Source organism: Coturnix japonica, chromosome 16 (genome assembly GCF_054131305.1).
Source record: "Coturnix japonica strain WE chromosome 16, WE-NBRP24, whole genome shotgun sequence".
NCBI classification, from domain to species: domain Eukaryota; kingdom Metazoa; phylum Chordata; class Aves; order Galliformes; family Phasianidae; genus Coturnix; species Coturnix japonica.
Window position 1 is genome coordinate 3,721,687 of NC_140678.1, and position 21,696 is coordinate 3,743,382.

The following is a 21,696-nucleotide window of genomic DNA, read 5'->3' on the forward strand; positions in this document are numbered from 1 at the left end:
AAGTCTAACAGCTCACTTCACTGCCTGATGGGTTTCCCAGGGACTGCTTTGGCCACCAGCACGAAGCACTCTTTTCCATCTGCAGTGGGCACGTTGCTGGTGGGAAGTCCCACTGATCAACAAAAAGAGAAACCAGCCTCATATCAGTACCCAGAGGGAGATGAAGAAGATGCATGATTGAAGCAGACCAAAAAAATAAGGGTGAACAGTGGTTTCAGGGGGGTGCCAGCAATGTTACATGACCCTGCCTTAGCAAAAAGTCCCCAGGTGATGTCACAGACCTACAGTGATGATGTGAAGGTGTTGCTTAGCAGCTGGAGACAACAGAATAGGGACAAACTGTGACCTGGAAACCTCCAAGCCTAAGGAAAACCAACAGAAACCTCCTGGACACAAACCGATCTCCATCCTAGTGTGGCCCTGAGTCATGGCACGGCAGTAGAACCCAGGTGGGATAATTTCTCTGTGACTGTCCCTTACATTCCTTCTTTGGTACCAGCCTGGAAATCTGCTCTCAGAGCTACTTGGCTACACTCACCATGAGTCTTCATCCCCAAATTCTTGGCCTTGTGGTCACCAACTTAATGTACAAGGTTGCCATTACAGAAGCCTTTGGGCTCGTGGCTTACAATGACAGCTCCGAATGCATTGTGTATAAGGCTCTGCCTGCGTGCTTTGGGCCGCAGCTGCCGGCAGAAGGGCTGATGGGACGTTTGATGAGGGCAATACCACCCAACGCCTGCCATACGGTGCTGAATCCCCCAGCACCAAGGAAAGCCTCTGAGAAATACATTGCGCTCATCCAGGGGCACGATTGCCCTTATGCTGAGAAGGTCCTTCGTGCCCAGCAGGCCGGGTACCAGGCTGCAGTTGTGTACAACACGGATTCAGAGGACCTGATGTCCATGATGGCTGATGACAAAGAAATTCAGCAGCAGATAAAAATACCATCACTCTTCACTGGAAAATCTGTTTCCCTTCACTTGCAAAAGACTTTGCAATGTGAGAAAGGGGCATACGTCAGACTTATACCACCCAAATACAATCTATGTCTCTACCAAAGCAGTGATAAAATGCTGCAAGGCACTCACATCTTGTCAAAGTTCAGGGACATGGTCTACATCATTATTGCCACAATTTCAGCTATGGTTGGCATAAGCTGGTGGAGGAATGCTTGCAAGATCAAGCTGTACACATACAGGCAGGGTGACCAATATGAGTCCTGCGTGATCTGCATGTCTGAGTACAAGGAAGGTGATCTCCTGAAGATCCTGCCCTGTGCCCACACCTACCACCACCTCTGCATTGACAGCTGGTTTGACACCCAGAGCAGGGAGAAGACCTGTCCCTTCTGCAAGCAGCAGGTGAACCACCACAGGCAAGCAGACCGCCTGCTGCAGCTGAGGAGTGAGGATGGGGCTGAAGATGAGACTGAGGAGGAGCAGGGTCATGATGATGACACATTCAGAGATGATTATGAAGATGAGTGTGTAGAAGAGGAGGAAGATAATGAAAACATAATGGAATGAGAAGGCTTTGATTCACTGTATGACATCACCACCTGAGCTGTGAGTGGGATAAGTTATCATTAAACCAAGTGAAGCTTTTCCTGTGCTTTCCCTAAGCTCTCGCTCCAGGCTTTTATTGGGAAGCAATTAACAGTGCAGTTTTGATTCCCCTCCTCTGGTCCCTGCAACACAAGGGTATGAAATCTCAGCTGGAAATTTCAAAACCTCCTTAAGCCAGGGCAACAGGGAAGAAGCAGGGATTTAAGTACCTTTGGTACTGGATCTTGTTAACATCTTCTAGGAAAGACCTCCATTCCTTCCCAAAATATCTTTGTGTAGATACATAAGCACACACTGAGTCTTGCTCTTCAGTGCTACCCAAACATCCTGGGTGAGATCTGTCCCTTGTGTATTACAGCCGGAAGGAACCATTTCCCACTCTGACAAACCACAGTACAAAGGAGAAATAATGTGGGATGCTAAAATATAAAGATGAAGTGATTTCTCCTTCCAAAGCCCAGCACCTCCCCATCACCCAGCACACACATACACTGTCCCAACATTCTGGGTGGCTCAGCACAGCCCTGTAAAGGGCAGCACAGCCTTGAGCTGCACCAGCAGAGAAACCACATGGGAAATACTGAGGGTGCTTGGAGCCCCATCTCCTCAGACAGGAGGTGATGATGATGGGAGGCTGAGGTGTTTACAGCAGATTTTGCTTTGTGGAGCTGGGGAGGTGGGAAAAGGATGAAATGCTTTCGAGCACAATTGGCCGCTTGCGCCTGCTGGCACAGAGGCTGGTGTGACAGTACAGGTAACCTACCTGGGTTGTTCCAATACATCATCCAAATGTACCCCGGGGTTCTTAAGGGTTGCTGGATTTATGTAGGAACATGATGCAAAGAGATCATCTCCTCTGCAGATACACGAGGCATAACAGTACTTTTTGGATGTCTCTGAGTTTCCAGCTCTGCTTTACAAGGGGGCAGAATGCAGCGCTCAGTCCTGGGGTGGTTCAGGTGGCTCTGAGCTGCTGTGGGTGAGCACACAGACAGTCACAGACTGCATGGGAGGGGGGTGCAGAGCTGGGAATGCTCACACAATCACCGTTAGCATTTAATCTCATGTAAGAGAAAGCAATAAACCTCTCAACGAAATGCCAAAAATTAAGGAAGCAAACAGCTCTGAGATACTGTGACCGAGGCATCCAACCTTCACAGCTGTGTAAATACCAAACACCCAAATCAAAGCCTCTCCCCCAACCATAAAACAGCCATGGCAGAACCCAGGAAGCGGTCTGTTATCAGATCACTCTGTGAGGACCGTGACCAAGACGACTAATGTGGCCAGCAAATAACACCACAGCCTTCAAGTCTTTTCCTTTTCAATGGCCGCAGTGAGACTCAAAAGATTTTTAAAAGACCATTGGGAAAAAATCATGCTGTGGAACTGAGCAGCACAATGTCTGCATGGAAATCATGGTGATTTCAGAAAACAGCAGCCTCTGGATTACTTGAGTTCCTTTAAGTTAAGCGCACAGTGTATGGGCTGGGGAAAATCCATGAATACAGGTGACTTCCACAGATAAGCTGGAACTGGATCTGTTGTTCCTGCCTAGGGAAACCAGGACAGCTTCAGGTGGGAGAGGAGAGAAAACAGCACTTCCAGCATTCCTTTAGCAATGGAGAAGTTTTAAATCAATTTCTCCTGGAATGAAACATGACAGCATTTCCAAGGACTTGATGGAAACAAGTCTTTCTGCAAGTCGTCCAACTGAGCTGCTTCAATTCATTTGTGGAACAAATGGGGAAAAATGGTTTTTAAGTCAGTTCGTAAGTCCCTTTTTGTGCAAGGTATGCAGCTTCCTGGGAGCCTCACATCACTGCCAGGGCTGGATGAGGCCCCAGAGGTGCCTGGGGAAGCAAAGGCAGCTGTGTCCATCCAGGAAGGAAATGCTCCTTCACAGGGCGATTAGTGCAGGAAGTTCATTTAAGTGCTTTGAATTGTCTTCTGGAAGTAACTCTCTTGTCAGAAGTTCTTAAAGAGATGGAAATAACTTTGCTGAGCTGCACAACTGCCTTCATCCACTGCCAAGCACCTGAAGCTGACCTGGATGCTCTCCTGGGCCTACTGACCCTGCTGAGATCAGTGACCTCAGGTCCACAAAAGGAAGGAATAAAAGCAAAGATGTCAGCAGCACTCCCATCTCAGCACGCTCACTACTCTCGCTGAAGAAGCAAAGATGCTACAAACAGGAAGGGAGCAGGCTGAAGAGCCTCTGTTTGCAGCCCTCTGGAGCCACAAAAGGGCTGAACCAGGCTGCTGTGTCCCCGAGCACCCATCCCAGGGCTGAAGAAGGAAAGGTTGAATGAAAGCCCTGAGCCAGGTGTTTCTGGATGATCTCACAAAGCCGCGGTGCCATCCAGCTGCAGCATGCTGGGCTGCAGGGAATCTCGAGGGGGAATTCTCTGGGATGGATTATTCATGAGCAGAGATGAGATGATCGTAGTGCCCTTAATATCTGTGAATATTTTCCATCTTCAAAGCGGCACATGCTCTAGATGGGTTGAATTTTACTGAAATGGGTCAGTAGAAAAATAGATCCTTCTCACAATGCAATGCTGCATTGCCTTCATTTAAAAAAGGAGAGAAAAAAAAAAAAAGGAACAGGATCTGGATAAGAGAGCAGTGCTTCACTCCATTTAATGTTATCAAAGCCTATCACACTGAAAATCTGAAGTGTGTGCCATAGTAAACGTGACCTCCAGCCCTACAGCTGTCAGATCCAGTGCCCTCCATCAGCACTAATGGCACTGCTAACACAGCGAGGTTAGCTCATTGCCAGGGTGGGACACGCAGCCCTTGAATGAGGATTATTAACTTCTCCAGAGGTAGCACCATCCCTGTATTTAAAATAAACCACAATGGAGAGCACCAGAGGGAAAAGGAGGGGTCTGGATCCTGCTGGTGCTGAGCAGCTGACTGTGCGGACATGGATGGGGCTGTGCATCCATGGGCTGTGAGTTAGGAGAGGGGAAACATGGGGGGATGAGCTCTGAAGATGGCCATGCTGGGAGGTGACCCTGACATGCCCTACAGGAGGATTCTTAGGGAGTTTAGACAAACCCAGTTACAGAAGGAGGAGGAGTGAGGGGAGGGGGAATGCAGTCTCGTGGATCCAGCCAGGAGCAGCTTGGCAACAGCCAAAAACATGATGGACTCATCAGGGAGCCCTAGGAGAAGAGGAGCTGATATCTGCTCTGCAGGAGCACCCGGGCGAGATGTGAAAGCACCCAAACATTGTGCTTAAAGGAGCTGCCAGGAGTCCTCCTCCTTTCAGCGAACTCCTGGCCCCATAAACCAAGCTCCACTGCACATACTCTATTAAGCAATAACCAGGTTCCGGCACAGCCTCAAAGAATGACTTACTGATCTCATTTATCAGGGGGGTCTTTGCAGTTTCTCTCACGTTTTATTGCTGGCCTTTTTTCGTGCACAAACATGGTTCAGTATATTGCTGGGAGAGTCACCAGACTGTGACCCAGAGGGAAGCAGCTGATGACCCGGTGCTGGGAACTATTGACTTAACCACCAGAATGTCGATGCTATAGATTACCAGGAGCAATTAGGGGGGATGACTCCCCCATGCGCAGCTATCCAGCATAGACATTTTCCTCATGCTGAGAGGTAGCACTAAGCCTTGACAACGTTTAAAGAACTACTTTGAGGGTTTAAGTGAGATTTGAGTGATCTGTAGGTCCTGTGAAGGCCAAAGGTAGGAATTTCAACCTTGAGCACTCAAGTTTAATACCTACAGTAATTAAAAAGAGAGTACCAACTTCCCTGCAGCACAACCCAGTTGACATCAATAGTGTAACAGCACCAGAGAGCCTTACCTTTGATCTCCATAATCCAGCTGGGGAGGAGATGAAGGACAGAACGTGCTTGCCCACAGGCCAGGAGCCTCTGCTACCCAAAGGCTGCAGCATGAAGCCCTCCTTCCCTCCTGGGGCTGTACCTCCCACACCATCACACTGCAGAACCTATTTCCTATGAGGTCAGCACAACTTTGTGTGAAACAATTTCACCACAGGGCCATCTCACAGCCCCACACCCACCAGCACAGCAGCACCCAACAGCAGGGATGGGGCTGGTTCCAGCAGCCGTGCTCCTTCCTGCTGTAAGAGCCCATGAGATTCCTCTGTTGCTCTTCCTCAAACATCCTGAGCATACAGGGATGTACTATTGGCTCTCTGTAGCCCTCATGACCTAAGAGCTTCTTCCTTTTCTCTTTTCATCCAATCTCAAGTTCTCCTTCCCTTGCTTTTCCAAGTGAAGTTTTCCCACCCCCGGGTTCTAAAGCCCACTTCTCCATTCCACCAACACCCCTGCTTTCCTCTTGTGCTTATCTTATCCCCTTCTGCCTCTCTCACACACCATGGTGTTCACCTCTCCTGCCAGCAGAAGGTTTTGTACGTGCCATACCAAATGAGGTTACCCTGAGGTGCCTTTGCATACAGCAGCCTGGTACAGCTAAGCCAGGAATCCAGCACTCGGGAGTAATCTGCAGAGTACTGCTGGTTATTAGTCACTACAGTAGAACAATCAACACAGTTTCTGTGATGCAGTAAGATGGATTGAAGCTACTTAAGAATACAAGGAAATGGGATCAGTGCTTGGGAAAAAAAAAGTAGCTTGACTCACTAAATCCGCTTCTGCTACAGCAGCTCTGAGCTCACGCATCACTGTTTGCACACAGCAGTACTGCAGCATGGATGCTTCCAGCTGGAATTGCTGGGGCTGGATGGGCAGAGGTCAAACCCATACAGGGAACACTCCCTTATCCCAAAGGAAACATGTGCCAGCCCCGAGCTGCACAAACAAGGAGCAAGATGCAGCTCTGCTGCACTACTTCCATCCCTTTCTCGTTCCCAGCAGGGATCATACCATTGCTCTATGGCTGATTTGCAGTAGAAAGATTCTGCTTTTTGGTACTTTTCCCCTTTCAAACATAATTGGAAAATAGAGATCCAGCACTTCTCATTGCATCTGCACCAAGACCTGAGCAGACTGCAAAGTCTCCGAGGCTTCAAGCTATCTGTGCTCCTGCTTAATCACAAAGATTGATTCCACACCTCCCGTAAAGAGATGAGGCATGATCCAGCACAAGACTCCTTCCCTGACCCAAAAAACATTATTTCTCCACAAATCTTTTCCCTCGCTGTAAATCAGCAGAGACACTATTCCAGAAATCTGAGCAATGATAGATCAATGGGGGTAGGGAGTCCCCACAGTGCCAGACCCCACCAGGCACAGCAGTGCTGGCAAGGGGGGGACACGTGGGGCCTGGCACTGGCGGCGCTGAGAAGCATCATGCACAGAATCACAGAATCACACACAGAATCACAGAATGACCCGGGTTGGAAGGGACCTCAAGGATCATGTAGTTCCAACCCCCCTGCCTAGCAGGGCCATCAAACATCTCCCACAGAAGAGCCAAAAGTAGGATGTTACAGTGATCCTAAAGGGAAGAAAAAAGTTGCCTGTGTTGACTCAGACAAATGCCTTTTTGTCTCCCAGAAATTAGGGGGTGGGAATGGCTCTGTAGAGAAGGGCTGAGAGTCTGGAGGGAGGAAATGAGAAACTGCCAGAGAGACTGAAGACCACGAAGCAGCTCCATAGAGGATAAGCAGAAGCAATAGCTCCTGGAAGGCTCTTCTACATCTCTGCTGCCCATCCACAGGAGAGCACCCACAGGAGAGGCCATCGTGCTGCCAGCACTGAGCACACCCAGGCGGAAGGAAAGGAGCAGGGACTTAGAAAAGCGTGGGTGGAACAGCCTAGTTGTGTGTGAATTAAACTCAGAAATCTGAGAGAAAAAGTACAAAGTGCACAGGGTGTGTAAGAAACACTTGTTTTCTAGGCAGGGAACTGAAGTGCTTGGAGAAAGGGGGCACATCCAGAACTCCTATTTACCAATTCCACAAAGCATCTCCTTATTGCTTCTGCTTATTGACTGAGTGTAAACCACTGTAGCAGTCTAAGGATTGGGATCTCAGCCAAGTTCTTTTCTCCTGACCCTCGTGCCCCTCTGCCTCAAGGCTGGAGGAAAGAGGGAGAACACTGACCTGGCCCTGACTGCCCTAATTAACCGGAGTCCTGATTGATTTTGATAAGTAGCTCTGGCCTCATTCATCAGCACAGCATTTACCCAGATAAGCAGAAGAGCGGCGCATCAATCCAGACCACCCTGAGCAGCACAGTTTGGATGTGCAGCAGCTTAAACACATGGTAAAGCCTCAGCTCTGGTGAGCAGGATGCCAGGACACGGTCCCAAACCCACCCCTCCACTGTCCCTGCAATTCTTCAGCTGGGGAGGTAACAGGAGCAAGCTCTTCATTCAGCCCTGACTCTGCAGGTCAGAGGTTTACAGTCAAAGCTCCTTGCCACAAACCCTTCCCTGCATGGCCCAAAGGGCGATTTAGAGCACTGTCCTGGGAGCACAGATCCAAGCCCAGACTATCTGAGGGGAGTCTGAAATTCACACCATAGTTGGGATTTCCACTGCAGGAATAAGAGCTCCACAAAATAAATTACGTCTAATTAGAGCAGGTGCATGGTGCCCAAGGAACATCACTGTGCAAACATTTATTCAAGGCTTTAAAAAGGCCTTTGTGACAGACAAAGCAAACAGCATCTCTGCAGCCGTGGCCTGGCCCTGGCAGCCTGCAGACCACAGCCCCACAGAGTGATCTGTCAAAGCCCACGTTTGGGTTTTCCACACCTCTCTGGGATGGGATCCCATGGCTTTGCAGCCACAAGGTCGAGCCAACCATTACCTCCTTGCCTTGACTTCACCAGGCAGGTTTTGGCACAGAGGCTGCTCTCGTTTCCTTCTCTAAGTCCCTGCTGCAGCACCAGGAGCCACCTGGCAAAACTGTTCTGCCTGGAAATCCATCCTCCAATTGTTTTATCTCTATTAGCCCTCGCAAGCAGATGACAGGGGAGCATGAACATAGACAGCGTGGGATGAGACATTCACCCAGCTGCTAGTTCAAAGGCGTGTCATCATTTATAACACTCCCAGCTATTCCAGCTCTCCCTACTTGTGCTCAGTTAAAAGAAAGAAATAAAAGTGAGCCATTTCTAGCTCTGTATATTTGGTGTTTGAGGAGATGCTGTTTATTTTGGTGCCTTTGCTCTCAGGCTTGCAAAGCTCTCCCAGCTCTGCAGGGCTTTCCTTTGGCCGCTGAGCTGTGCCACAGCCCTTGGTGTCCCCTGGCAGGGCCATGTCCCCATGGCACAGTGCAAACAGAGAAGTGAGAGATGGGGATGAGGGGCTGCTCTGGGCTCCAGCTCTGCCTCCTCTTGCCTGTCCCTGCTGCGCTCTGTCATCGAGCGGTGAGACATTGCTTCCCCGCACTGGGAATGAGTTCAAAAACAATATCAAATCAATCTGCTAAAAGGGCTTTTACCTCTATTGGGCTGGCATTCCCCCAGGGCCAACCCCAGCATCTCACTGCAATAGGCTGCTTCAGGCTGCAGAAAATCCCTGCCCAGGGACCCCACAGCACCCAGCAGCCGCTGTGCCCTGCCCCTTCCACTGCATCACTGCAGCCCTTGGTTCCTAGCACTGGCCCCATCCCAGCTCCAATCCCGTTCTGGAGAGGGCAGTAATAGCAGCAGGGGGTTAAGACAAAGCTCCTTGCACTGCAAAACCTCCCTGCAAATAACCCAGGTGTATTTCTAGCCTATTGCTGCAACGGCTCAGAACTGACTTATCCCCAGAGAACACAAATGGTCTGATCCAAATTCCACTGAAGCCCATGGAGAGGCTCATTACCTCTGTCTGGCATTAGCTCTGGCTCTTTGCTCACGACAGGTCTGAGCAGGAGCTCCATCCCCATACAGCCCTGGTGTGATTACTCCCACCCAGAGCAGGGGAAAAGCCTCCAGCCCCTTCCCCTTGCATCCTGGGCCTGGTAGCACCCACTGAGCCGTTCAGGCTGGGTCCAATAGAGGGCAACAATATCACACAAATTGCTTCATTAAACTAATTGCAGAGGCCAAAGTGAGGACTGCTGCCCGCCAGGCTGGGTGCATCATCTCCATGCTTCACCAGGACACATAGCAGCTCAAGGCCTCACTGGAGATGGTGGCATGCACAGGACCACAAACCCAACATGCTCGAGCTCTGGGTGCTCCCAGCTACCACACACCATGGTGCAGGACCCATAGCTGCAAACCCCCTGGCCTAGCCCTGCACCTAGTCAGCCACTGCCTGCCCACCTGCAACGCATTACAGCACTAACAAGCTGCACTCCATGTAGAACCACCACCTTCTGCCAGGCTGTTTTGCATAGACACCTTACGCACTAGCAAACATTTATTTAATTAACACCCTTGTTTGCCAGAGGTCTGCCCACAACTCCCATTGCTTTGCAGGTAGAGGAGGGAGACTTTCCCCACCTCAACCCAGAGCCTCAATCCAAGCAGGGCAGCCCCCAGGAGATGTCTCTGGTGCCTGCTTAGCCCCAGCAGCATAAGTTGGTGCAACTGCCTTGCAAGTGAGAAGCACCCAAGGGGACACCTGTGACCAGCACCAATGCAAAATGCAAAGCAAGGTCTGGGCTTCATCTGTAGAACTGGGAAGGGGATGTTTTGGGGAAAGCAGAACTCTGAGCTGCCTCTCACCAGCTGCTGGGATCAGCAGTGCACTTGCATAGTGAGACAGATGAGTTCAGTGACTGCTGTGGGAGGTGAAGGCAATATGTCACTCTGGTCTCCCAGTAGGCAGGGAGCATGCAGGCAACCCTGGTGACTGAGATTTGGGCTCTTGGTGCAGGAGGGTAGTGTGGAGCATTGGAAGCTGCAGGCAGCTCCTGGGAGCTGAGATCTCACTCCCACACCCACCTGGGAGCCTGTGGATCATTCCCACCTGCAGCAATTGGGGCTTTGCACGGCACCAGGGTTGGCTCATCCCTCCTCACGTCTGCTTGTGATGGGGGTGGCAGCTGCGTCTGGCCACGTCTGTCAGTGTGCTGCATGCCGCATGGCTGCAAACTGTGTGCAAGGCACTGGGTAGGAGGAGCAGAGACAAAGAAGCCAGGACTGCACTGGGACTGGCAGCATGACCTTGGCCCCAGCATCCTGGTGGGTTCCTTTTGAGCAGACTCAGACAGGTGATGTGCATCAGAACACAGTGAGAACCCACCGCCCAAACCCCAGGCTCCTGCTGGACCCCCAGCCCTCCTCCCTCCTGCAGCCCCTAAGCTCTGAACCACGCTGTGAGGGGCAACGGGGAGGCTCCATAAGCCTGCATCAAAGCAGAACCACAGCATGGTTGGGTTGTAAGGGACCCCAAGGCCCCACCAGCCCCAACCCCTGCCATGGGCTGGGCACCCCCGCTCTAGCTCAGGCTGTCCAGGGCCCCAGCTGTGGCTTGGGTCCCTGCAGGGATGGGGCACCCACAGTTCTCTGAGTAAAAAGAAGGTCAGACCCCAGCCACAGTGCTGAGATCATGGACTGAGCTACCTCCCACTGTGGGGCACTGGCAGGGAGGGCTCCATCCAGCTCTGAAGCCAACAGCTGAGGCAAGCTGGGAGCTGCAGCATGACCGAAGGAATTCCTCCCACCAGCAGCTGCCGAGCTTTGTTCAAAGCCCTCATGCCGTAGGCTTGGCTGAAAGCCTGGAGGATGAGCTTGCCTCTCACTGGGTCTGTATTTGTTTTCATCTGAATTTACATGAGGAGATCAAAGCAGCTGCACAGGGCTTGCGCAGGATTTACCCAGGGGCATTTGGCCGCACCATTTTACCCCATCCCCATCTCACCCAGGGGCGTTGTGCTGCTGAAGCCAGGAGCATCCAATGGAGCTCACTGCAGCCTGTGCGTGCCCAGAGCTCTGCATCCCTCAGCTCTGGCTCTAAATGTGCCTCCAGACAGCAGTTCCTGGCAGAGTGCACCAAAACGAGCTCTCAGAGCTGCCCAGAGTGCACTCAGAGGCTTTTGTTGGCTACGTGCTGAGGCCGCCCCTTTGGCATTCACATCTCTGCACAGGGGAGAAACAGACTGAAACCAGGGACAGCTGCAAACCCACCTGATGGAATACAACCATGGGCCCTTGTTTGCTGACACCTTCATGGAAAAGTCCCCAGCTTTGCTCTTACAAAAGGGAGGATGCTGGTACATCTTCTGCTGTGCTGGCGTAGAACATCAACTGCATGTGCCCACAACATGCTGCAGCAAACGGCAGCTTGGAGCTCTTCTCCCAACCCTCCTGCAAGGGCTGCGGTCACGCTGGGTCCAAGGGAGCAACCTGCCTGGCACTGAAACCATTAGGGCTGAAATTCGGGGGAGGTGTTTTAAAGAACAGATGGTCGTGCTTTAGTATCGCAACACACTGCCAGTTAATTAATGCTAGCTGTAATTAAACTTTACACAAATTAGCTGTCAGCTATGCTAAAGGGAAACATTTCTCTCAAATGCCACCTTGAATCGCTGAGTTGTGAGACTTTTCTACAACATAATTAAAAGCAGGAGGATGCACGGAAGGGGCAGGCAGTGGGGAGGGCACGGCCATGGGATGAAAGGCCTCGGCCAGGAGCAGCTGGGATCTCCAACCTCAGCTGGGGGCCGTGGGGCTCTGCTGGGCTTTGATCCCCTTTGAGATTCCTCCCAACAAATCTAAGTTTTAAGGCTGAAGTTTCGGATCATTTTGGATGATGGAAAGAGAAAATTCTGAGCATGACACTCAAGCAGATGCATTCAGACCTTGGCAGGATGGGGAGAAAGCTGGACAAGGAGCTGCCAGAAGAGTGGGAAACAAGATGCGTTTGTGGGAATTCGGCTGGGTTTGACAAGAAAGCAGTGTGTCAGAACAGCCATGTTGACGTTTTCCAACCAGTTGCATTTGATTCAAAAAGAGGATTTGGAAATTTTAGTCCATTTCTTGCTTTGTGCACTTGTTGGTCCCACTGAGCAGTGCTGAGACCAACACAGAGCAGTACGAGCAGGAGAAGAGCCCCTGGGCTGAGGAATGGCGGTCGCTACAACTAACTCAACAGAAGTGTTGGCTAAGAGTCAAACTGGGGAAACAACAAATGTCTTATCAGCAGATACATCAACAGTGACTGGCAGAGATTTTCAAACATGTTCCCATTTGCCCACAAGATTCAGCCTGGCTCACCTAAGCATGGTGACAGCAACACCAGAAGAAACTCCAGGGTTTGGATAAGCTAAAGATAAAGAACCCATGGCAGTAAGGATGCTGGATGGAAGTACAACCCATCCTGGGCTTTAAATAGCACTGCTGGTTGTGTGGATGGAGGTCCAAGGTGAGGGCATTCAGAGATAATTAGTGCAGGTGAGATACATGAAGTCAACCATGGCTTTAAGGAAGAGCTCAGTAGCCCCAGCTGGCCTTAATGCCATTAGTCCTCAGGTTTATCTCCCCACTTTCTGGCCCTCTGAGCCACCTGCAGTCCCATCCAGGCATTGTGCTTGATGTATCCCAGTCTGGGACCAGGTGAGAGCACCTGAGCCATGTGGGGCTGCACATCCCCACAAGCTCCCAGGCATCCTGAAGCACTCCTGGTGCTCACGCCTCACGCAGTCACGGGTAATTGATATGCCCAGATGTTTTCCACTCCATGATACAGAGGAAAGCAAAAATCTCTGTGGTTCCTGCCAGACTGACATATGGAAAATTCCTTCCTGGTCCCAAATCTGCTGATGAGATCAAGTGTTTGTGGGAGGGTTGGCAGTGAGTAGGGCCAGGGAAGGAGGCTCAGCCCCCACCGCTGCCCCACAGCCCCCTGAGCACAGCTGGCCAGATCTCTGAGCACACGCTTCTCCTTGACTGTGGATGAAGGGATGAGGCTGAGGCTGTTATTGCCATGGCCTTGCTGCAGTGCTCTGAGGGCTATGGACATCTCGAGGGCAGAGCAGGACAGTCCTCTCCCTGTGGGCAGGAGCGGGGATTTATCAGTTAAGGTCAGCAAGGGCTGCTGTGGCTCTCTCCCTGCTCCTCCCGGACTCACATTCTGAGGCTATTTTTCTCCTCCAGCAGCTGAATTAGAGCCCTGGGTTTGTAGCAATACCAAATCTCATTTTGGAGGCTCTGAGCACCAGTAAATCCCTGGTCTCCCACTCTCTGCTGCCCTGCAGCGCATCCTCCTCCAAGGTTGCCTTCAGCTCCCGGCAAGTATCATCTTGGTGTTCTCCCTGGTGGCTGGACAGGCTCCATTTCCAGCTGGGCTCCCCCACATGAACTTCCCCAGCCTCTCCTCGAGCTCCCCAAGCCCGCACCCCCTGCTACCCTCCCACCATCAGAGCAACCCCTGCCCTTCAGGCTGCCATGGGAGCAGGTCTGGGTTGGCATGACAGTGTTCTTCTGTGCTCTGTGCAGCCTCAAGAGCACTTCTCAGCTTCTCTTTCCCTTCCTTTTTTCCCCTTTTTTTCTGAGCTCAATCAAGAATCACATCAACTTCTCTTTTCCCTGTTGCTCTGTGCTGGGAGCTCATGATGAGGGAGTTATACACCCGTGACCCCTAAATCCTTTTTTGAGCCACTGCTGCTACAAGCTCTGCTCTCCCATCCTGGAGGCAAACAATTCAGCTCCTTTGTTCCCACCTAACCTACAGCAGCATCATACAAAGCAACACCAGCACTGCTAGCGTACACTTTACGAGTGCTTTCTTTTTTTCTCCAAAGCAGCACAAAATATCCATAGTTCAACAGTATCTGGGGTTCCCAGTGCACACCAAAGGGGATCAATCTGTGTATTTACTGAGTAGGGATGACAAGGCTGAGGATGGGTGTTGATGTGAACTCAACCCCAAATGTTTGTCTGTTCTCTGTTTCTCAACCTAGCAGCAGGAAAACCCCAGCCCAAGCAGCAGACCCAGCCTTAGTTCTTTTATCAGACTAAAGGGATACAACAGTTTTTAACAGGGACTTCTCTGCCTACAGGCCTTTCCCCCAAGGTGCACAGGAGAGCACCACGCATGTGATGCAGAGCTCTGATTTTTTTTTTGCTCCTTTCCCTTGCCAAAGGACACCGCCTGAAATACAACCCGGTGCAGCTCCCAGACGCTGCTGGAGCAGAGGGAGGCAGAGATCAGTCCCAGCATCACTGCACAGCTCTGCAGGCAGTGTCAGCCGCCTTCCCCCACCTCCTCCTGTGCAATTAAGGAACAACAGGTTTCCTTCTTTAGCACCTTCCTTTTATCTCTGTCTCCTTCTTGTTTTGCTGTTACGCTGTTCCATTCACACAGCAGCAGGAACTGGTTCCCTGCTCAAGCAGCCCCTGGGAGCTCAGCTTTGCCTGCAGGCTGCAGGGCTGGAGGAGCAGTAGGCTGCTGCAGAACCTGGAGCTGTGCATGTGTACGTGTGTACATGTGTGAGAGCATGTGTGCATACATGTATATGCCTACGGGTGCACAACGCCTGGGTAAAGGTCAGAGTTGGGTTAGCAGCAGGGAGGAGGTGAGCAAGGATGGGCTGTGGGCACAGCAGGTGTTGGTGGCCAATTGGTGTACCTTTCCCCCTCCAGCCGTGCTGTGTCACCACCACATCTCATGCCGGGGGCTGCTGACAGCGCAGGGAGCTCCATGGGAGGAGCTCTGCACACACAGCCCCAGCTCAGGTGTGAGGGGTCAGCGCTCACCGAGCACCACTAGGGGCTGCGGTGCAGCCCCAACCCATTTGTAAGACATAGCAAATAAAGCTGACAGCACTGACAGAGAGCAACCTGAGGACGTTGCCTGCAGGGAGATCCCACCACAGCTGCAGGCTCTGAAGTTGTTCAATAAATTCCTGGAGGTAAGGCCAGGAGGGAGCATTCAATCACGTTGGCTGACCTTGCCTAGCACTCTTCCCCAGTGCACGCGTGCTTCCCGCTCCATGCATTCACTCCATTGCTGAGCAGCCCAGTGCTGGGCAGGATGAGGATGCTGGTAAATGGAGCGACCTGGAGCAGGTAGCAATCTGCCCACCTGCAGCTCTGGAGCGTGAGTAACATCTCCTTAAACAGGGCTGCAATTCCAGGAGTCTCCGCTCTGCACTATTTGCTCTTGCTTTATACTGGTGCTTAGAGGGCTGTGGATGACAAGGACACCGTTACTGTTATATACTCCTGAGCGCTGTGTGCCTGCATGCTGGCTCAGGTGTCGGCCAGTCGGAATAAATTACAGACAGCAAAAGGAAATGTTGCGTTTCATTGAAGAGCTGCTTTTCATTTGCACGAGGAGTTCCTCCGGTTAGAAGTCAAACTGCTCAGCCGCCACCGCTAATTGCACTTTTCAGAATCAAAGGCTTTAGCCAAAGGGATAAATATATAAAATTGTCGGGAAGGAAACATTTTTTTTTCCTTGAATTCCGAGTAAAATATGAACTAATTCGGGCTCGTTTGATAATAAAAGCGGTAGGAACATATATTTGATCTCTGTGGCTATAGGCAGCTTGAAAAAGAAGAACAAGTTCTGTGTATCAGGTCAGGAGGACTTTCCTAAGTGACAAACTACATGAGGAAGACTATGCCCCAATTCCTGCCCTAACCGCCCTGTGTTGGCTCAGCCTCCTGCCTGGGCACCACATCCATGGCCACATCCCTCACCCCTCCCCTCCCCTTGCACTGAGCAGCCCTGATTTGAGATCCCATGACCTCCCAGCCACCCACCTCCCTTTTTTCCCCCTTTTTCTTCCTTCTGCAGCCAAATCACAGCCATTCCTCACTCCCTGGGCCCTGGGACAGGGAGATGGAGGGCAGAGTCATGCCTTGTTAACCCCCACTTTCCTGTGCTGCCGGTGATTTATGGTGAGCAGTGAGGCATGAGGACAGCAGGGCAAGGAATGAGGAGCATCAGCGCTCCGTCCTGGCCCAGGGCTGCTTCATAAGGCCATGTAAAGGAGGACAGCACTTACTGGGTGAAAAAGCAGAGGATGTTGGGTTGTATTTATTTTATGTCTTGGTTCTTAAAGAGGAATAATGTCTCCATTCCGGCTCGGGCTGCTCGGAAGCACAGCAGCACTCAGTGTGGAGCAGCAGGTCACGTCCTGCATGCTGTGAGAGGGCAGAGCACAGGGATGCACCCAGGGTCAGCTGTGTAACTTCAGCTGTTTTTTTTCATCTCAGAGTCACAAAGGTTGGAACAGAGCACTCAGATCACCAAATGCAGCCACCAGCCCATCCCACAGCCATGCACAATGAGCATGTCCCAAAGTGCCACAGCCTTGCTCAGAAGGTTTCCTTTTTGTTCTGAGGATCCATTCAGTTCATTCTTGTTTTTAAAGAGAATATATATACATATATATGAAAATTCTGTGATTAATAAATAAATAACAAGAACAAAAAGCCTACTGGAAGCTCTGCAGCATTCTGCAAAAATGACTGTGAAATTTATGGAACGACAGCTAAACCGAACGAGATTAGGAAGAAAAGGGCCTGTCTATTTATGTGAAGAGTTTTCAGAGTTATCGTAATTAATTATAACAAACATTTCGTAATGCACATTAAATGGTGGGCTGGATGCTCAGGCAGGCTCCTGGCGCTGGGCTGATCACATAGTGGGGTGAGGGGAGGAAAATGCAACCCTGAGCACCAAAATGATCCCAAAATGATCCAACCCAATCTTACTGTGATTCTATGAGTGAAGGAAGGCTATTGGCCACAGGCAGGACTGAGGGGGTAACAGCAGGTCCAGCTCTGCTCCTTCTGCAGGTCTGATTGTGTCCCGGGGGGGGGGGGGGTGGATAGACATTAACAACTCCAGCACTGCTCTCTAATGTTAATTATAAGGTTAATTAGGTGCTGGCAGCTGCGGATCTGGTCCCACCTGGGGCTCCTGAGGTATGGAAATGCCTCTCACTGTGTCCAGGGCAAGGATTTCACCTGGTTAAAGATGTGCTGGCTGGGTGCTGGAGGGGATCACAGAGCTGAGTGACCCTGATCCCACCACCACACTGTGCCTCTGCAACATCACCACATAATCCCGTTACCGCATCACTCCACTACCCCAACACCCCACCATTCCACCTCCCATTACCCTGCCTTCCCATCACCCTACCATCTCCCCACTCCTGGCCATGAGGACTCAGGTCCTCCCAGGTGTGCAGATCTGAGGGCTTGGGTTCAAAGCTTGATTTTGGTGCAGGGTTTGGTTTTAATCAAATCTATGAGTCCAGCTGCCAACAACGGCCAGAAAATAGAAAAGGCCTCCCCACACCTGGGAAAACATCAATAATTAGGGGGAAAAAAAAAAAATAAAATGGACTGAAAGTCACTGTGACTCCACTGAAATCTCAATCTGCTGCCATGATGGATCCAGATGGGTAAAATTAAACCTCCTGGGGAACAGCCAGACGTGTTTCTCTTTGCACCCAATATATCAACTTAGTCTTCCCACATGGATTGCAAAACACAAACCTTCGTGCTTCTGGAGCCCAGAAATAAAGAAATGGTGGCGTGGAATTAATATAAATATTGAGGGAAATGTGTTCCCTGTCATTTCAAGAAGAAATCTTTATACAACAGAAAAGCTGACAGGTCCGGTGCAGTGCTGCCGATCCCCAGCAGAAAAAAAATCATTACACAGGACTCAGGAGTCACGAGACTGATACAAAATCATTAGGTTTGTAAAATGGAGATTTAATGGCACCCGCTGCTACATGGCCTGGGCTCCCACACGGCGTGTCAGCAGGGATGGGGTATGGATGTCCACATGGAGGACTGACTGAGTGGGAAAATCCAAGGCTTGTGCTGCTGTCACAGAGCTGTTGTTTGGTACTGTCACTGCAGATGATGTATTTAATGTGTATATATATATATATATTCTATACATCTATGTATACAGAATCTCTCTCCCAGACCTTCCCCGTGGGCACTGTCCCATCCCCACATGGTCCCTTTAAGTCAATAGACCCATCCCTGTCTTGCCCCCCAGGCAACAAACCCATTAAGGGAACAGCCTTGGCCCCACCAGCTCAGACCTTTCATGCATAATTGATTCCTACCATAAATCAAACATTTTTCCCCACAAAACTCCAACCGTGCTTCAAACTGCCATTAGTGATGCTGGGGACACCTGGTCCCTGGGGCTGGGCTTGCACCCAAATCCCCTCCCAGCTGCAGGAGGACAGGGGGGGCTCAGTGTAGTCCCCAGTGGGGTGAGTTGGGGATGGAGCAGTCTGTGTTTTGGGGGGGGGCTCACAGACCCCCACCTTTGGCACGCACATATGGACTCCAATAGGGACACAGACCCTCATAGGGACAGAGCTGCCATAGGGACACATCTCCTGTCCCAAAGACTGCTTCTAGGGGCATCCTGCCAGGTCCAAAGTGACCCCCATTAGAGACTCCCATAGGAAAATTTCAGCCTAGGGCTCTAAAAGCATGTTATGGATAGGAAGAAAAACGCAAATGAATTTAATAAGAGCTTAATTGGATTCTCCACAGTGGAGAAAGCTGCTGCTTCCCAGCACATGCCCCCAGCAGCAGCCAGCGAGCCCGCACGCTCCCCCCAGTTACACCAGTGCCATGGGATGGGGCTGTCCCTGAGTGACTGCAGAGGAGTTTGGCCTCATGTCCCCAAAACCATGGGGGGGGGTTTATGCTGGGGATGTGATCTATGAGCACGCAGCCCCAGGGAAACGCGATGGTGGGGGCAGTGATGGGGGGACAGAAGAGCACGGGACAACCAGAGATGATGGAGATCAAACCCTGAGCCAACGCTGTGCCCTAGGAAAGGACATGGGGGGCTGTGAGCAGACAGCCCCACAGCTCCTTCAGCTCCCCGCAGCCCTCAGCCCTGCACGTGGCTGTGCCCCACTCACACAAGGGTGGCTTTGCAGCCCCAATTGACCCTTCCCGGCTACAAATAAAGAATCTATGGAGCAAAGCTGCATTAAATCAATGAGCCAATCTGCCTGCTGCTAAGATAAGCAAGGCAACCAGGGCCTCTTGCTTGTCATTAGTGCAGGAGGATTCTCAGAGCCAGAGAACCCGGGGAGACTCATTAGGAGCTGCAGCACTTCTGGCTGGATTTACCCACCTCCCGCAGCCCCTTGTCTCACCGTGGGGAGCCCTGCCCTGCTCTGATCTGTTATGCAGCGTGCAGAGCCCAACAGCTTTCAAAAATAACACACTATTAAAATAGTTTTAATCAGAATTCCTCCAGCCAAGGCGCAACAGACAGAGATCCCACTGCCTTGGGCAGAAAGGAGTGCACGGGGATTGTGAAGAGATGGGAGAACATCTCCGCTCCATGGGGACCAAACTGGAGCTTTTCATGAGGTTTGGGCCCAGGAGGAGCAAACCAGCCTGGTTGTAGGAAAGCACTGAGATGAAAAGGGGAGATCTGACGGCAGCTCCTGCCTCTGCTAAAAGTTTTCTCTATGATCTTGGCTTGCTCATGTCATTTCTCCGTACTCCACGTTTCCAGCAATCAAGTATATTCTCTGTATGTTCTACATACTATATTCTTCCTGCAGGCCATAGCCCAGTTCTCCCAGCTCAGCAGCCCCAAACCTCAATGCCGGGTGCTGTGAAGAGCCCCAGCATATAACTTCCAGAAGGTCCCCAACGGTGCAGCCTGGAAATGCGCAGCTGTGCCCCCAGGTTTAATTAAAATAAACTATCCTGCGCCGGACGGAGCCTCATTGTCTTGCAGGGCTGTCTCAATAATTATAAAATAAATTGCATTTCTACTGTGCCTTTCATTGTAGGATCTCAAAGTGTTTTACAAGTGCTAATTAATTCAGCTTTCAAATAGCCTTTCCCTCTGATGTCATATAAAAATTCAATAAAGAAGTGGACATGCAGAGGAGGGAAACCCTGAGAAGTCAAAAGTGTCAAAGAAAGAGGGGACCAAAAAGAGGATAAAGGTGATAAAATGTGGGTGCTGCACCCAACCGCTGCCCTCCCAAAGGCTGCAGGGAAACCCCAGCTGTGGTTGGTGTGTGGCACATCGAGGCAATGAAGGCACGTTCAGGGAAATCTCCAAATTGTGGTTTTTTCTTTCTTTCTTTCTTGCTTTTCTTTTTTTCCCCCAGCTTTAAAGAATAACAGCAACTGTCTCAAGCTGTGGTAATGTATTCAGGCAACACAACTGAGTCAGAGCTAATTGAATTTAAAAGCAGGTATTACATCTGTGCCTTCGGAGTGAGTACATCCTGAAAATCACTCCAGTGATGAAGTGTTTTACCCAACTACTACTTAATCTTTTTACACAGAAAGCAGAATTAACCCCGCTGCGCAGCCTTCATTAAGGGAACCAAATGAAGCTACCTGGTGAGGCTCACATTTGCAGCAAGTGCTAAAACTTCAGCTGAAGTTTCTCAAATCCAGAGGGACTCCTCTTTGTGTGTTAAGATCCACACGATGCTGGAAAGCAGGTCAGCTATCTGGGTCCTGTTCAGCTCTCCTGAAATCCAGGAGGCAATCAGCACACCCAGTGCTGTGCATCGCGCCTTTGTGAGCTCAGAAATGGGTCACATCCACACTGCACCCCTCTGCTCCCCACTCCCAATCCCCCCTTCCATCTCACCCTCCTGGAGAAAAAGAGAGAGGGGAAATCGAAGGGCAAGGGGTGCACAAAGGGAGCCCTACAGCTGAGCTGAGCCTCATGCACTGCCCCAGAACAGGAGGGGAGTCCTCAGCATGGGGCAAATCCCACTGCTGCTCCTTCTTCTTATTAAATAAACAGACCAGGATTTGTTTCCTATAATGTTACTTTGCAGACCTGGCATTTGTTTGTATGTATATAAATATGGCAGTAATAACATATACTTTAGTATATTACCTTGGATACTTCAAATATAAGCATATATAAATATCTAAGTAATAGCATGTATTTCCACGTATCACCTTAGGTACTCAGTGCATCACTTCATCTGCATGAATAACAATATTTACACTCAGTATATCCCTTTACACACAGCAAAACCCAAAGTGAGCAGCTGAGCAGCAGTGCCAGGTTTGCCTATGCCCCTCTTTCCCCCCCATCCCAATGTGGGATCCCAGAGCCTTCAATTGGGAACAGGGAAGGTGAAAATGCTGCCACGGTGCCCACTGCCAGCACCCAGCGTGGAGCTGTGGGGATCCCCTCAGCTCTGTGTGGGTTTGGAGTGCAGACAATTGATTCACACCGCCAGAAATCGGCACAGGGAAGGGGGGGAAGTTCTTCACCATT

General features: G+C 50.7%; 1 protein-coding gene across 1 annotated transcript; it reads left to right on the forward strand.

The window, feature by feature from the left end:
* Positions 1-303: 303 nt before the first annotated feature.
* LOC107325332 (E3 ubiquitin-protein ligase RNF167-like) lies at positions 304-1,624 on the forward strand. Its single transcript, XM_015886068.3, has one exon. It carries the CDS (start codon positions 540-542, stop codon positions 1,527-1,529), a length of 990 nt encoding a protein of 329 aa, XP_015741554.2. The 5' UTR covers positions 304-539; the 3' UTR covers positions 1,530-1,624.
* Positions 1,625-21,696: the final 20,072 nt, after the last annotated feature.

Coding starts and splice junctions, on each gene's coding strand:
- LOC107325332 (XM_015886068.3), top strand. CDS start 540: ATGAGTCTTCATCCCCAAATTCTTGGCCTTGTGGTCACCAACTTAATG.